At 61.4% G+C, this 15,761-nt stretch overlaps 1 protein-coding gene across 1 annotated transcript in view; it reads left to right on the top strand.

Moving 5' to 3' along the window:
* Window positions 1-15,761, top strand: part of SYT7 (synaptotagmin 7) — a 79,031-nt gene that overhangs the window by 48,543 nt on the left and 14,727 nt on the right. Inside the window, exons 6-10 of the mRNA XM_065882454.1 lie at window positions 523-602; window positions 4,537-4,668; window positions 5,549-5,773; window positions 9,287-9,655; window positions 13,855-13,977. Coding sequence (XP_065738526.1) covers window positions 523-602; window positions 4,537-4,668; window positions 5,549-5,773; window positions 9,287-9,655; window positions 13,855-13,977 — 929 coding nt within the window. The remainder of the gene's footprint in view (window positions 1-522; window positions 603-4,536; window positions 4,669-5,548; window positions 5,774-9,286; window positions 9,656-13,854; window positions 13,978-15,761) is intronic.

The raw sequence follows: 15,761 nt of genomic DNA, 5'->3' as shown, positions 1-15,761 counted from the left end.
GAGGGACCCCCAGGGAGCCCCCAGACAGTGACGGACATGGCCCCGGCAGGACTGGGCACGGGCCCTCTCCCTGCCCCTGCCACTCACGACACTGGCCACTGCCAACCTTGCCCTGCAGGATGCCACCCCACCATCTGGGGGCAGTGACGTGGCCAGTGGGACGTGGCCAGGCGCCTGAGAGCCGTCTGTCCACGGCAGAGGGAGATATGCTTCTGGGAGCCGAGCCAGAGCCCCAGGAGACAGGCAGATGGGAGGGACCTCATCCCTAGGGGTCAGGGATGGGGTGCAGGTCAAGGGGGCGGGCCAAGTCCTAGAGCCCGATGGGGCCCAGGAGTTGCCCATCAGGGATCAGGGATTGGTAGGGCTGGCACCCCAAGGTGGTGACACCCTCACACGTTGGCCCCAGACCTTGTTGCCGAGGCGGGGCTCCAGTGTACTCCCCTCCCCCCAGGGCCCCGTTCTGGGGAGGCAGGGAGAGTCCAGCCCTGTCTCCCAGGAGTGACCCTGGTGCTGTCTCCACAGGGCAAACGCTACAAGAACTCCTTGGAGACGGTGGGCACGCCAGACTCAGGGCGTGGGCGTAGTGAGAAGAAGGCCATCAGGTAGGTGCCAGGCTTCGAGTTTGGGGTGGGGCACTCAGGCAGCCCAAGTGGGAGGACCACCCCCCCAGATCTGGCCGCACACACATTCAGTTTCCCCCTCACAACCTGGTGCCTTGCTCTCTCCTCAGCCCAGTCCCATACACCCACTCCCAGCACCTCAGGGTGGCCCGGGGCTCCGCCTTTCCTGCCTGTGCCTCCCAGACCCTCACAGTGTTCCAGGGCCCCCAGCCCTGTGTTCTGGCTGGTCTCCCTCCCAGCACTGTCCGCCTCTTCCCTCAACCCCGGGCGCTGCTTCCTCCTTCCAACCCTCACGTCACACACACGCTGTCCCCAAGCCCTGCCTAACTCCCCTGCACCTCCAAGCTCCTCCCCCAGCCCTGGGGCTGGGGAGCCCCTCTCTGGGGGTGGGTGGTGGCGGCTCAGACTCTTTCCTCAGACCCCACCAATGTTCTGAGGGTAACCTGGAAGAAGGATGGACAAAAACCCTGGGGACCCCAGCAGGACCCAGTGTTGGTCTGCTCAGGGAAAGCAGAGCGATGGGGAGAGACTCTCCCCTCCCCTGAGATCTGTCTTCAAGTCGGCAGGTCTGCCGTGCACTGCAGGCCATCTGCAGGCCCCTGCTGAGGGCCACTGGGAGATGCTGGGAGAAGGTTCTCACCTGGTCAGGGGCTCTGGGAACAGGGCAGTAGGGGTGGGGCTCTCCCTAGAGGGCTCTGTACCCTTTGGCCAATGCCTGGCCCTTTCCTCTCTGCTTCTTGGCCTAGGCCTTCACGGGGAGGCTGCGGGATGCCCCTCCATCTTAGCCTGCCAGCCAAGGGCTCCGCCTGGAAGCGGGGCCTCCCCCAGCCCTTCCTGCCCCACCCTGCCTCCTTCAACTCAAGGCCCCAGCCATGCCTGCCCATGCCTTCCCTCCTGCCCTTCCCCTGGTCTATCTTCCTGTCTTCCTACTTCCCTCCTTCCTCTCCCCTTCTCCTGAGGGCTCCCTCCCTGCCCCTCGTCGGCCCCCCTCCTCTTTTTGCATCTCTTGCTCTGACCCTGTTTGGGGCCTTCGCAGAAGCTGTGGGTGTGTGTCTGTTGGGGGGCGGGTAAGTGAAGGGGTGGGCCAGGCGAGGCTGGGCTTCGGAGGAGGCTGCGGGGAGCCTTTGAAGCTGGGTTTGGTTGCATGCTCTCCAGTCTTCAAAGCCGAGAGCTGGCAGAGCCCAGGCCCCAGGCTTTCTGAAGAGGGGAGGGACCACATGGCGGGAGCACGGGGCCAGCCCGGCACCTGCCACCTCCAGGCCAGGCCTCTAACCGAGTTTGCAGCCACGGTCTGGGCCAGAGAGCTTGTCTCTGCCAGCTGACCATCAGCTTCCTGGGTAAGGCTGTGTGTGTACTAGATGGACCTAAAAAGGGCCCACAAGAGAAGCAGAGAGGGGGCAGTGGGGCGGGGAGCAGGCTCTGCGGGCTCTCTAAGGCAGTGAGGGCAACAGTGGGTCGTCCCCTGCCTCTCTGTGGCCCTGCAGTCCCTGCCCCCTCCCACCGGGCTGAGCTCTCAGACCCTCTGCCCCAGGGGGAGGAAGCCACCTTTCTTGTCTACATGCCCCCAGGTTCCTAGGCCTTTGCCTCTTCCCTGGGCCCAAAGCCGGTGGAGTGGCAGGAAGCAGGGTTTACCTATTGCACAATCTCCCCCTGGGCTTAGGACCTCCTCCAAAAGGATCGCGTTATCAAGGATTCTGGGAAGCTGCATTCTTTAATACTGTTTCTCAAACTGTGTTCCTCAGAGCGCTTGTGCCCCATAAAAGATTAATAGTGATCCCATGCATCAAGGGTTCCATGACCAACTAAGTTTGTGAAACACTGATATTCATTGGCACATTAAAGGCTCTGAGAAGTCCTGCAGTACAGGAATCAGTGTTTCACAAGCTTCTTTAATTAAAGATCCTCTTTTATGGTACCACAGCGTACAACCCAAGGGGCCCTGGAGCTCCTTGGAGCACAGGGTGGGAGACCAGCCTGGCAGTGATGACCCTGGGTGGATCTTTCTCTCCAGGACCTAGGGTTGGATGGCCCTCGATTTTGGAGATCTGGAGGGGGCAGGGGGAGAGAGGCCTTCCAACTGCTCCATCTCTCTCTTACACTAGGGGAGGGGGCCAAAGGATGTCTCTGGTGGGAATAGGGAATAGGCTCTTCTGTGGAGGGAGCCTCCCCAGGGAGACCCCCCCCCCACCCGCCGGTCGGGTTCCATCCCAGTGGACTGTTCTTCCTCTCCCACCTCCGGCACCCGCTGCCCCTGTGAGCTGGCTCAGGGCTTTGGCCTTGGACCCCGTGCACAGAGTCTCCTGTGAGATGTTTCCAAGGTGTTCTCTGGACTGGCAGAGACTGACCACACCAGGGAGGCCCAAGGGGGCCCTGCCCACCCTCAGCCCAGGGCCACTGTCTCCTCCTGGCCTGTGGGGACAGCTCAGCTTCTCTCCCTCTTTCTCGCCTTTGTTCCCGAGTCTAAGGTTGAGAACCAAGGTTGAGGTCAAACTCTGGGGGTGGTGTGGGGGAGAAGCAGGTCCCCCAAGAACACGTTTCCTCCATCCTCAGGGGGTGTGCCTCCCGACAGTGCCCTCCCCGCAGCAGGGCTCTCACCTCGGCCTTGAGCAGTGGCGTGGCCTCAGCACACGCCAGACCCACTCCTGACTCTCCTCCCCGAGCCCCTTCCCGTAGACACATTCCTGACGGCTCAGGCGTGGCTCCTTTCCGGAATGTTCCTTTGGCCTGGGAGTTGCCCTTCTTTCCCTGTGCTCCCAGTTCTGCTCTTCGGGGTCCCAGGAGGCTGACGAGCTGGTGAAGCCCCTGGTCCTCCTGGGGTTTCCAGGCCATGCCTTCTGCTGAGGCCTCTGTTGCCCTCCTCCAGGGGAGGTCCCTGCCTTCTCTGTGCTTCTAGCATATCTGCTTCTGCGGTAGGACATGTCACAGAACAGGAGGAGGTGGGGAGACTGGGGTACACGTTCCCTTCCAGACCCAGGAGCTCCAGTTTGGAAAAGGACAGGGGCAGGCCAGGTACGTGCCAAGGGCTGGAGGCCGAGTCTGCCCATCAGTCCCCCCATAGAAGTGCAGGCTTCCTCTTCACAGGCCCAGGCCTCCACGTGAAGGGCCCCCCCGTGACCTGCAGACAACCACCATGTCAGAGGCCTGGAGACGCTTCCCTTTGCTGGGGTGACCCAGCCACCACTTTTGCAATGAGCAGAGAATGCCTTCCGTTCAGCTGAGATCTGGCCGGTCTCCTGTGAAGGCTGCATCCCAGGCTTTCCCGAGGCTGGGAGAGAACAGAGGAGGCCAGGGGGACCTCAGGCCAGTGAGAGGAGGAGAGACTGGCAGGGAGCTAGGCCTGTCCCAAGAGTGGCTCCGTTAGGTAGCTGGAAGGGGGGAGAACTTCCGGTCTTCCAGAACTGGGGCCTCAACCCCGGCATGGGAGAGTGGATGGCTCAGCGGTTACAGCCAGCCTTAGGGTTCGACAGGCAGGGAGACCGAGGCCCAGCATGTGGGCAGCAGGGTTTGATCTACCTTTCAGCAATCTCCAGCCAGAAGCCAGCACCCTGTCCTCCGCCCACTCCCCACGCCATCGCCATCCTAGCCCAGGCCGTGTCCCCGGCCCCCCCTTCCCTCCCCCTCCCCTCCCCCTCCCCTTCTCTCTCACCATCTTTCTCTCTCCCACCAGCTTCCCTGGTGCGAGGCTCCAGTCTGCCCACCTGCGGCTCGCCTCCTTGCACGCGGCTTCTCCCGCCCTGGAGCGTGTGCGGGGGTGTGTGTGCGCGTGCGCCCGTGCGTGTGCCACCCGCCTCTCTTCCCCTCACAGGAGCCGACCCGGCCCGCCCCACCCCCCCCCCTCTGCCCGCCGCACAGGACTTGCCGTTCTTGTTTCTTCTTGTATCTCCCTGTTTTCTCCCCTCTCTCTCTGCCCCTCCAGTGATCTAGACAGAGACTTTTGGAATAACAATGAGAGCACAATGCAGCAGAAATGGAGCTCCTACCCTCCCAAGGAGTTTATTCTAAACATTTCACCCTACGCCCCTTATGGCGACCCACGACTGTCCCTCAAGTGAGTGACTTTACCTGGTTTGATCATATGTACCGAGTATCCGAGTATCCGCGCACGCCCTCCTTCCCCCCATCCCACCCGGCCCCTCACTTCTCCTGCTCCTGCCCCCCTCCCGACCCGCGCACCCCATGGGCAGGCTGACCATGGAGACGAGCAACCCCTCCTGACCCCCCTGGCCTGCCTGCCCCTCCCCTGTCCCCTCCCCCAGGGCTAGCCCCCAGCTGGTCCCCGTGGCCCCCGGCCCCCTCTGTGCAGTCAGGATGGGGTTGCCCGTTTTTGGTCCCTCCCTCTCGGTGTGGCTCGCTTCCTCCTCCCTGCTGTGTGCCGCTGCCCTGGCTGCTCTGGCAGTGGTCGGTGGTCGGTGGTCGTGGCGGTGGTGGCGGTGATGGTGGTGGTGCTGATGAACTCTGACTAACACGGCTTTCTCTCTCTCCCTGCCTTGGGGCCTCCTGGCCTGGACAGCCCGCTCTTCCTCCGTCGTTAACCCTTCGTTGTCCTGTGGGATAGACTTGGAGGTGGCTGTCCTCCCCCCACCCCCGCCGCCCCAGCCCCAGGCGGTGGGGAGGGGCCCCCCTCCACTGTCGTGGTGCGTTGTTCTCCGACCCCAGCCCGCCCGGTCCCCTCTCTCCTCTCTGCAGGCTCCGCTGGTGACCCATCTGCAGTGCTGATGTCTCTCTCTCTCTCTCTCTCTCCTCTCTCTCTGTCGTCTCTTGTCCGTCTGTCTCTCTCCTCCTCTCTCACTGTCTCTTTCTTCCTTTTATCTGTCATTGTTTTTCCCCCTCTTACCACCCCATCCCCACCCCCACGTGTGGCCTCCCCTCTGTCCCCCCACTGCCACCCCCGGTGCCCCTCTGGACCGGCTGCCTCGTGGTGCCTCCAGTGGCACCCTCCTAGCTGGCGCCAAAGTGGCCGCCGCTGCGGGGCTGGCAGTGGAGCGGGAAGGCCGGCTGGGGGAGAAGCCGGCGCCGGTGCCGCCACCCGGAGAGGACGCCTTGAGAAGCGGCGGCGCTGCCCCCAGCGAGCTGGGCAGCGGCGGCAAGGCGGGGAGAGGCCGCTGGCGGACGGTGCAGAGCCACCTGGCCGCCGGGAAGCTCAACTTGTCCAAGTGAGTGATGGCCCCACGGCCGCCGGAGCCGTGAGCTCAGGCCTGCCCCCGCCAGTGTGGACAGCAGGACCCCTGGCATGCCCGCTGCTGCCCCCAGAGGTGCCGTCCTCGGCCCCTGGCTCATCCCATCCCTTCACGAGACTCCCATCATCCTTGCCATCGGGCATGACTAACTCAGCCATGCACTGTGCCTCTCAGCCTCCGGCTGCCCCATCAGTTGCCTTCTTTGCCGGTGACCAGGTCATTCCATTTTCTGCCCCCGGGGCAGCTTCATTTCAGTCCTTGGGTCATCCCATCCTCTTTGATTGGCCGCTCCATCTCAGCCTCCATGGGCATCAGGCTGCCATTGGACCATCCATCCCTGGGGAGCTGGCCCACTCTCGGCCCATTTTCCGCCACTCATCTGCCACCGGGCTTTCCCTCTTGCAGCCAGCAGATGGCTCTAGACCCAGGGGTTAAGCCATTTCATTTTGACTATCAGGCGACTCCATTGGCTTGTCCCAGTCTTGCTTGCACTGTGACACCATCTGTCCCACAGGCCAGCCCTGAGCAGCCGGGACGTCCCCACTGGCTCATCCTCATCTCGGCCATCCCCATTGGCTGTCCCAGTCTTGGTCAGTGCGCGGTCCCACTCTCAGCTGCTGGGATTGTGTGTTCTTGGAGGTTGGGTTGTTGAGCCCTAGCTAACTTCTCTTTTCTGATGAGGGTGGTCTGGACATCAGACAGAAGAGCTGTCTCCTTTTTAATAACTGTCTGAGCTGGCCAGTCAGTCCCTCCCTGGGAGCAGCAGGCATAGGGCTGGCTCCTGTTCTCAGCAGACAGTATGTTCTCCCCTCCCACCATGGGGCAGCCTTATTCTCACCTTGGCTCTTAGAACCTTCCATTTCCCCATAGCTGAGCCATCCGGGCTCTAAATCCTTTGAACTATGACCGTTCTCACCCATTGGGATATAGGTTCCATTTTCAGCTTTTAGAACTGCCTCGTTCCCAGCTAATGGAGCAGCCTCTCACTTAGAAGGCCAACAGCCCTGACCCCTTTTCGGCGGCTGGGCTGGTTCTCTTTGGAAAGCCTGTGGTTCCCGCCATTGGGACCACCGAGGGCCACCATGCTGAGACCCCACTTGCTTGTTGGCCTGAGGGAGCACGAGCGGATTTCTCCCCGACACTGAGCCTCCGGAGAACCCCAGAGGGAAGCCCCACACCCCCTCAGAGAGCCAGGCCCAGTGCCCCACCCACGCCAGGTTGCTTTGGCCACAGACTCCAGGCTGGCTGAGGCCTCCGTGCCATCCACTGGCTCCAGGCCTGGAGGAACCGATTTTACTTTCCTGTGGCTGAGAGGCTGTAAGTTGGACTAATTTGGGATGTGACAGAAAACCAAAATGAGGTCAAACACGGAGGACGAGGCGGCTGCCTGGGTGCCGTCCACCCGCTTCCTCGGCCTGCCCCCCGGGAGCTGTGGGCCTCCCTGGCCAGCCAGGCCTGCACCTGCCTCTGGTGGTCGCCCTGATTCCAGGCCTGAGCCCGGCAAGGCTGCTGCTCCTTCCAAGACCCCAGCTAAAGCCCTGTTTTGCTTTTCTCTCTTTCTTCCTTCCTTCCTTCTTTCCTTCTTTTCTTTTCTTTCCTCCTTTTCTTTTCTTTCCTTCTTTCTTTCTTTCCTTCTTCCTTCCTTCCTTCCTTCCTTCCTTTCTTTCTTTCTTTCTTTCTTTCTTTCTTTCTTTCTTTCTTTCTTTCTTTCTTTCTTTCTTTCTTCCTTCCTTCCTTTCTTTCTTTCTTTCTTTTTCTCTTTCTTTTTCTCTTTCTCTGACTTTCTCTCCCTCTTTTGCTCTCACTCTTCTTGTCTCTTTCTCTCTCTCAGCACACAGGGGCAGCCTAACTGTTGTCCTTTTGATTCCCAGGATAGGCTCAGGGGGTGAGCCAGGCTGAGGTCTGGTTGTAGTGGTGAAAGTGGCTCCACGGGCCCTGGGGCCTCCCTCGGGCAGCTCGGGGGTACCACGGCTACCCTGTGGCTCTAGACCAGGAGGTGGCAAGCTATCTCTATAAAAGGCCTGATAGGGAAGAGGCTTTGCAAGTCACATACTCTCTTTTATGACTACTCAACCCCAGCCTTGTAGCCCCAAAGCAGCCACAGACAGAATGTAAATTAATGACAATGGCTGTATTCCAGTAAAACTTTATTTACAAAAACAAGTGGCGGGCCAGATTTGGCCCACAGGCCATAGCTTGCCAACCCCTGCCCTAGACAACTGGAATGGAAGATGGAGGGAAGGAACAGAAGAAGTGGAGGTTGGGCCCTCTGAGGCTGTGGCCCTGAATGTGCTGAAATCTCTGGCCAGGAGACAAAGCAGACAGGTTGCCTGGGGAGGCCAGGGGTCTCTGACTCCTGTCTCCACCTCCTAAGACATCTGCAGCTTCCACTGTCAAGGGAGCCTGCTTCCCTGGGCCTGACCTCATTGGTCCCCATGGCAACCGTGTGACAGAGGCAACTCAGGAATTTTTACCCCGTTTTACAGAAGAGGAAACTGAGAGGTGGACTCCCTTTTCCAAAGTCCCACAGTTAAGAAGCGGCAGAGATGGGCTTTGAACCCTGGGTCTCTCTGACCCCAGACCACCTCTGATGAGCCGTGTCCTGTCTCCTGTCTGTCCTTGCCCTGTTCCCAGCGTGTTTCAGAGATGCTGGTGGCCCATGAGGCAGGTGCCATCTTACAGGTGCACAGAGGACAGGATAATTACCCTGTTCTTTGTCAGAACTGTGGTAAAGTGGCCAGCCAAGTGGTTTCCTGCGTCCCGTCCTCTGACTGGGAGTCATTCCCAAGATCCCGGGAATTGACCCTAAGCCTCAGAAACAAGGAACCCCAGAAAGAGGGCCAAGATCTGCGCCAGAGCCTGAACCCTGAGTCAGCGCCAGCCACAGAGCAGAGGTCCGGGAGCCCGAGGACGCGCCCCAGCGTCTGCGTCTGAGGACAAAGCATGAGAATCCTTGGCTTCCGCTGACTCACCGCGCATTACTAGGCCAGCTCTGCGCTGGCCTGGATTTCCTCGCGTCTCCAAACGCCAGTAGTACTTAGAACGCAGAGGCAGACTTTCCCGGGGTCCCCCAGTGAGACAACGGGAGGGGGTGGCCCAGCTCCCTCCACCCTGTCCCAGGCCAACATGACAGGCAGCCACAGGGCCCTGGGACCTGCCTTCACCACGCAGCCGCCGCAGCTCCCGCGGCCCCACCCAGACCGTCAGATGGGAGGTATCGGGCACTAGCTGAGCCAGGGCCAGGGCGGGGGGGCCTGCTGGGCGGGGCCGGCCTGGGGGCCTCAGGGTGGGCGCGGGGCTCAGCGGCCGCCTGGCTGAGGGGGTGGCAGCGACGACGGCAGTGGCGACAACTCCGATGGAGGCCCGGCGAGGGCCGGCAGAGCACGCCCCTTACTGGGGCCTCCTCATCCTGGCCCTAGGCTTCTTTCTCCTCCACTGTGATCCCTTCACCTGCTTCTCCTTTCTCTCCTCTCCTCCACCCGCCCCAAGTTTCGAGGACTCCACCCTGTCCACGACCACTACCCTTGAGTCTATCCCCAGCTCCACGGGAGAGCCGAAATGCCAGCGACCCTGCACTCTGATGCGGCAACAGAGCCTGCAACAGCCGCTGAGCCAGCACCAGCGGGGCCGGCAGGCCAGCCAGCCCACCACCAGCCAGAGCCTGGGCCAGCTGCAGGCCCACGCGGCCTCCGTGCCGGGCCCCAACTCTCGGGCCTACGGCCGGGGCCAGGCTCGGCAGGGCTCCTCGGCCGGCTCCAAGTACCGGCCGGCCGGCGGCCGCAGCCGCTCCAACCCAGGCAGCTGGGACCACGTGGTGGGGCAGATTCGAAACCGAGGCTTGGACATGAAATCCTTCCTGTAAGTCCCCCCCTTGAGTGGTCCGGCCCGCCCCCCTCCCCGACCCAGCCTCTTTCCTCCCTGTCTCCTTGGGAGTGGCTGGCCCAGAATGATCTTAGCCCTCCGTCTACGAGGCAGGGTGCCCGGCAGAGTCCGCTGCCCCCTCCCCCACCTCCTGTGGCTTGCGGCTCGTGCCTAAAGCCCCCCCCCCCCCCCCCCCCCGCCCCCGTGGAAGGACTTGTATCTGAGGACTCCAGCCCCGCTCGGTGCCCCCAGGGCTTGGAGAAGTTCCTCCCTGAAAGTCAGTGGAGACACTAGGGGATGTTGCTGAGGTCCCCGCCTCTGTCTCTCCCCTTCCCAGCCAGTCCCAGGCTCTCCTGGCCTCCCTCCCCTCCCTGCTCTCCTGTGACCTCTCTCCTCCCCTCCCAAACCTGGCCCCCTTCACTCCAGGGGTCAGGCCTCGCCTCCTCCCCTCCAGTTCCCTTCCGCCCTGTAACCCAACTCTGCCCACCTTCTTGCTGCCACTTCCTCCCTCCCTCCCTCCCTCCCTCCCACTTCCCCTGTCCCTGCTGTGGGCCCTGTCCTCTGCCTCTCTGACCTTCTGTAGCCACCTGCCCTCCAGCTCTCTCCCTGGCTCCCGCCATGACCCATTCCCTGAGGACAAACCTCCGATGTTCCCCCGAAGCTTTAGAAAATGTTTCTGAATCAGAGCCCTCTTTCACGTGTACAGGTCAGAGAAGTAACAAGACACCATCGGTGTCTGGCCTTAGCCGTTCCCCTCTGCTGTGTGTGTCCCCCCAGCCCCCCACCGTGTGCCCCCATTGCCTCGCCCTCACTGGTAGAGCCCTGCCCAGGATGCCCACTCCCTCGTGTCCCTCTGAGCATCTACCCTCACTCTCAGAGCCCAGGGCAGGCCTGGGCTTCAGTCCCTGACATCACCTCCTTCCTCTGGCCTAACGTGACCTTCCTTCCAGGCTCTGGGGATTATTCTCATCACCCAGGTCTTTCCTGGGAGCACTTTTCATGGAGCAGGAGACCAGCACACTAAGCCTGGGAGAGGAGAAAGGGAGGAGGAAGGGGAAGGCCAAGGTGAAGGCCCAGCTCATTGGCAAGATGTGGGGATTCTGAAGGCGAACAAGTCCTCAGAGCATCCTGCCTCTCTGGCTGAGATCCCAGCCCGAAAGGGCGGTCGGGAGTGCTGCCCCTGGAAGGAGCACCCCAATGGAAGACACCCCACCATGCCAGCTTCCCATGCAAGTGGCCTATGGCCCTGGCCAGGCAGGACATGCTGCCTGTGACTCTACTTGGCAAGACTGGGCAGCGCATCTGTTGGGGCTTCCCCCCACCCAAGGACCCTTGGGAATCCAGCTGGATGCCTGCATGAGACAAGATGCCCAGGAGAGCCTCCTGGCCTCCAGGAGGCGGTTTGCCCAGGGACGGATGCCGTGGCACCAGCGCGGATTAGGAGAGCGGTGGGAATTGAACAGAGCCGAGAACCAGCCAGAAGCCTGCACCCCTCCGCTCCTCCTGACTGCAGGCTGCTCTCTGCACAGCCGCCCCCCTGCCTTGCATTCTAGCAGCCGTCACATGGGGGCACGGGCTATGCCCGGGCTCTGGGAAGAGAACCAGCGGCAGGAAGCCCCCAGGGAACCCACTCTCCCCGCCTCTCTAGCCGGCGAAGATTTGATGAGCAGCGCTCAGCACCAGCACCTTGGTCTGCGCTCCTTCTGCCCACGGCAGCTTTCGTGCCCCTCACCCGCTGGCCACCCCCAGAGCTCTCCTCACCCCCCCCCCCCTCTTCCACTTGTAGTCCCTCACAGCAGGGGTCGGCAAACTTTTTCTGTAAAGGACCAGATTATACACAATTTAGGCTCTGAGGGACACATGTGGTCTCGATCACATTTTTTTTTTTAAACAATCCTTTAAAAATGTACAAACCATTCTTAGCCTGTGGGCTGTATAAAAACAGGCCACCAGCTGTAGTTGGCCGGCCCCCGACCCCTGCCTTACAGCTTCGCTGGCGTGCTTCTGATGCCCTTCTCTTGCCCCAAATGCTGGTGGCCCAGGTACAGAGTCGGGATGAGAAGGCTAACCAGGCGCCCCCGGAATCCCACCCCCCTTTGCAGGGAGAAGGCATTCCTCCTGCTTCGTGGATGTGGCTCCTCCCAACACCACTAGCTTCTCCCCCAAATCTCCACCTCTTGCCCTTTGTTCTCGGCCCCGCGCCCCGTGATGCCCGGAGAACGACAAATCAGGGACTTAGGCAGAGGAGCCGTTTTGTTTTTAAGAAGAGCACAAGGAATATCCAGAAAGTGAATTAACCAGGGGAAAACCTGCTGTTTCCGTCGGGTTTGCCTTCCCCCAGCACAACCAGCTCCCGAGGAGCCAGATGGAATTTTACCAACTCTGAAACAGTACCGGTGGGCAGGGAACAAAGAAAATGAGGATTCGTCCTGAGGGAAGGGGGGAGTTGTTTCCCAAAAGTTAGATGCGGCTGCAAGTGTCAACCTGGAGCAGCCGTGCCCAGGAGAAAGAGGCAAAGACGAGGCAGCATCCACCTAGCTTTGGCGCCTCCTCGGCCCCCACGGCCATCTCCCATTTTCCAAGACCCCCGGACCTCCGCCCCTCCCCTCGCTTGTCACTTCTCACTGGTAGAGTTCCCTTTTTGACAACTTCTCTGGAAAACAGCCATAGCTAGCGGTTCCTCTCTGAACCTCACCCTCTTGGATGGTGGTTGAAGTCGTAGACTTCCTAACCCAGGATCTCCCACCTTCCAGAACCTTCCATCAGGCTTACCATCTTTCCCTTGGCCCTTCCTGAGACATGCTTTCATGTCTGCCCCATCCAAGAATCCCCTCTCCCCTTGTTCAGGTGAGAGCTCAACACTGGAGGAGCTCAGCAAAGCACCCAGAAAACACCCACCAACTCAGATGGTTTTGAGAGGCAGAGGGTCACTTTTCACCCCCGGGAAGTGCAGGCAGCCCCGCAGTTGCCCAGCGGTTCTCCGACAGAGCCTCACACTAGAGACGTCTCACCTTGACCTCTGGCCGCACACTGCTGCCCACGTGGCGACTCCACGTCCACCTGGACTGAGCCTCCCTCAGAGCAGGATCCCTCCAGACTGTCCTCACCGCAGACACAGGCTACCTCGAGTCCTCCCGGGACGTCTCCAGACCTTGCCAGCTTTCTCTCTCTCCGCCTTGGCCTTTTTTTTTTTTTGCGGTACGCGGGCCTCTCACTGCTGTGGCCTCTCCCGTTGCGGAGCACAGGCTCCGGACGCGCAGGCTCAGCGGCCACGGCTCACGGGCCCAGCCGCTCCGCGGCATGTGGGATCCTCCCGGACCGGGGCACAAACCCGCGTCCCCTGCATCGGCAGGCGGACTCTCAACCGCTGCGCCACCGGGGAAGCCCCCGCCTTTGCCTTTTGATGACTTCTGGACTGCTTCTCTAAGGAGAGGCCCCTGAACTGGCCCCAAAAGCCTCGGTGGTTACTCCCCGGATCTCCAGGAAGGGGGATGCAGGAGAAGGCCCGCGACAGCCAGCACACCATACGCCGGAAAAGACTTGCATTCTCCTCCAACGGGCCGTGTGTCCAGGGACCTGGGGGAGGGAGCTCCTGAGACCCCCTTCCTGGCATCAAGCACACCTGGCTGACCAAAGGACCCAGAGATGTCTTTATGAGGGGCTTAACTGGGTGCAGTGCCCATTGGATTTCCAAACCTTCTGAGAACCTCCCGCCTGGGAGCCCAAACCTACCCGCGCGGTCCCCAAGATGACAGCACAGCCCTCCCTCTTCTCCCAGGGGCCCAGATGGTCTGAGCGAGTAGCCCCTGGCCTTTGTTCAGCCAGAGGTGAACCAACCTTGGAAAGGGACCATGTCCCAGGGCCTGGGCCCCACTCCCCGCAGCCTTCCCCGTGTGTTTCTTGGGGACGTCCCGGTCGCGGGCCACCTCGCAGGCCTCTGCCCAGCCCCTTCCCCGTGGCTAGCTGGGTCTCAGGCCGTGGACACCTCCCCTCACCCCTGCCGCCTCCTGCTCTGCTCTACAACTGTTGACAGTGCTGAAGTTTGGTTTCTCTTCTGCAGGGCCAGTTTCTTACACTTGTTTCTTCTCTCTCTTTGTCTCTGTCTCTGTCTCTGTCTCTCTCTCCTTCCCCTTCCCGCCTCGGCCCCTGGGGCCTCCTCCTTTCACCCTGGCTGGTGGGCTGCCCACCCCTGGCAGGGAAGGCCGGATGGTGGTGCTATCCTTGGTCTTAGGGCTTTCGGAACAGGATGACTTTGCCAATATCCCTGACCTGCAAAACCCAGGAACCCAGCAGAACCAGAACGCTCAGGGGGACAAGAGGTACGAGCACAGGCGAGGGCCTGCGGCGGCGGCAGCAGAGAAGGAGGCGTGGAGAGGCCAGCAGCCTCGACCGCCGGTCGCTGGACGAGGCGGCGGCGCCTTCAGCGGACGCTGGAGCAGGACAGCCCCCTCCCCAGCCGGTGCCCTCACACAGGCCACCCTGGTGGTGTCCCTCGGGTCTGAGGCCCGTGTGGCTGTCCTGGGGCCATTCTGGATCAAGCCTGCTCCCCGGGCATGCCTGCCCTCGCCTGGAGCAAGCCAGCCTTTCTGCCCCATCTTCCCGCTTGGCTCCCTTCTGCTGTACCCTCATCTTTCATCTCTGCCCCACCCCGACCCAGAAATCCCAGTTTCTCCGGTGGTTGGTGGGCGGCGGGGATGTTAGGGAAGGGGCGCCAGCTTGTTCTCCCTCATCCCCGCCACCTCAACCTCCCTCTTGCCTGGAGGTCCCGCTGGGGTGATGGTCTCACACACACACACACACACACACACACACACCTGCAGAGATGTGATACGGCTGCTCTCGGCTGATGGAAGAGGAGCCCCTGGTGGGAAGGGTCTGGGGCCTGGGAGAGGCCTGGTGACCAGAAAGGCAGCCCCTTAGCCCGAGGTACCAGGAGGAGGAAATGGGATAGGGGGTGGGGGGTGAGAGCAGCCGGCAGGTGCTGGTCAGGCCCTCTGTCACCGGGAACCCTGCTGCAGGCCCTCAGGAGTAGCCTGTGTGGCCACAGCACAGGCTGAGCCGAGGCCTGGGCATTCAACCATCCGTGGCCCTGGCCACCGGGAATGCAGGGAGGCATCTTCGGATGCCCCCGTTAGAAGCGCTCTCACGGAGGAGGGGACGGGGAAAGATCAGAGGTCCCAGGGTTCAGGCAGCATCACTAAGGTGGGATGATCCTGCACCTGTCTGGCCGCTTTTTCCCACCTGGCCTTGGGCTGGGCCAGCCACACACCTGTGATCGTGGGAGGAGGGCTCATCACCTTGGTCAGGTGTGCTTTTCATCAGAAAAGGCCTACAGGAGAGTGTGGCCTGGCAGCCAGGTTGCCTCCTTGTAGCTCTGCTACCAGAGCCTCGTTCTGCAACCTTGGGCAAGTCACAGCCCTTCTCTGGGCCTCTGCTTCCTCACCTGTCCAATGAAGGATTGGACAGGGTGACCCCTTCGAGCTCGGACATGCTAAGCCTCTAATGAGGGAGCAGACCCTCGGACTGGGGCACTTGTCAGAGCCTGTCAGCCAGGCGGAGACCCTGACGCTTGCTTATTAAGAGGCCTGAAGGTGCAGGAAGGGACTGTCCCGGGCTGCTGCCAGGGGCCTGTGTGTTAGGGGAGGACAGGCCGAGTTAGCTGACTTGCCTGTCCGTCTGGTGGCTTCTGGAAACCAACTCTCTTATTTTCTTTCCATCCCGAGTTCACAGTTGCTTGTCCATGGTGGACAAAGCCAGAAGTCCCCAGAGAGTGGGAGGGGAGAGTGGGACCAGCTCTTTCACTCAGTGGTACAGATGGTGTCACACCCTGAGCCCAAGTCCTGGGGTGCGGGAGGAACGGAGTCTGCCACCTCCAACCCACTGGAGCCACCGGGGTCCTGGCTTCCTGAGCTCAGGGCTCAGAGCTGGGCTGCAGGCGGGCCAGAGGGCCGTGGGGAGAGGGCCAGGGGCCATGGGCCAGAGGCTGCAGGAGCAGGGCTGCAGCCCTCTGAAAATCTGCTAAGGACCCCCTTGTCGAGAAGGGTGTGAAGCGTGAGGGAGCAGATGCAGGCTGGAAACGAGATTTCATGTCACCCATGTGTTA

Source organism: Phocoena phocoena, chromosome 8 (assembly GCF_963924675.1).
Source record: "Phocoena phocoena chromosome 8, mPhoPho1.1, whole genome shotgun sequence".
Taxonomy (NCBI): domain Eukaryota; kingdom Metazoa; phylum Chordata; class Mammalia; order Artiodactyla; family Phocoenidae; genus Phocoena; species Phocoena phocoena.
Note: the sequence above shows the minus strand (reverse complement) of the source record. Positions and strands in the feature narration are given on the sequence as shown.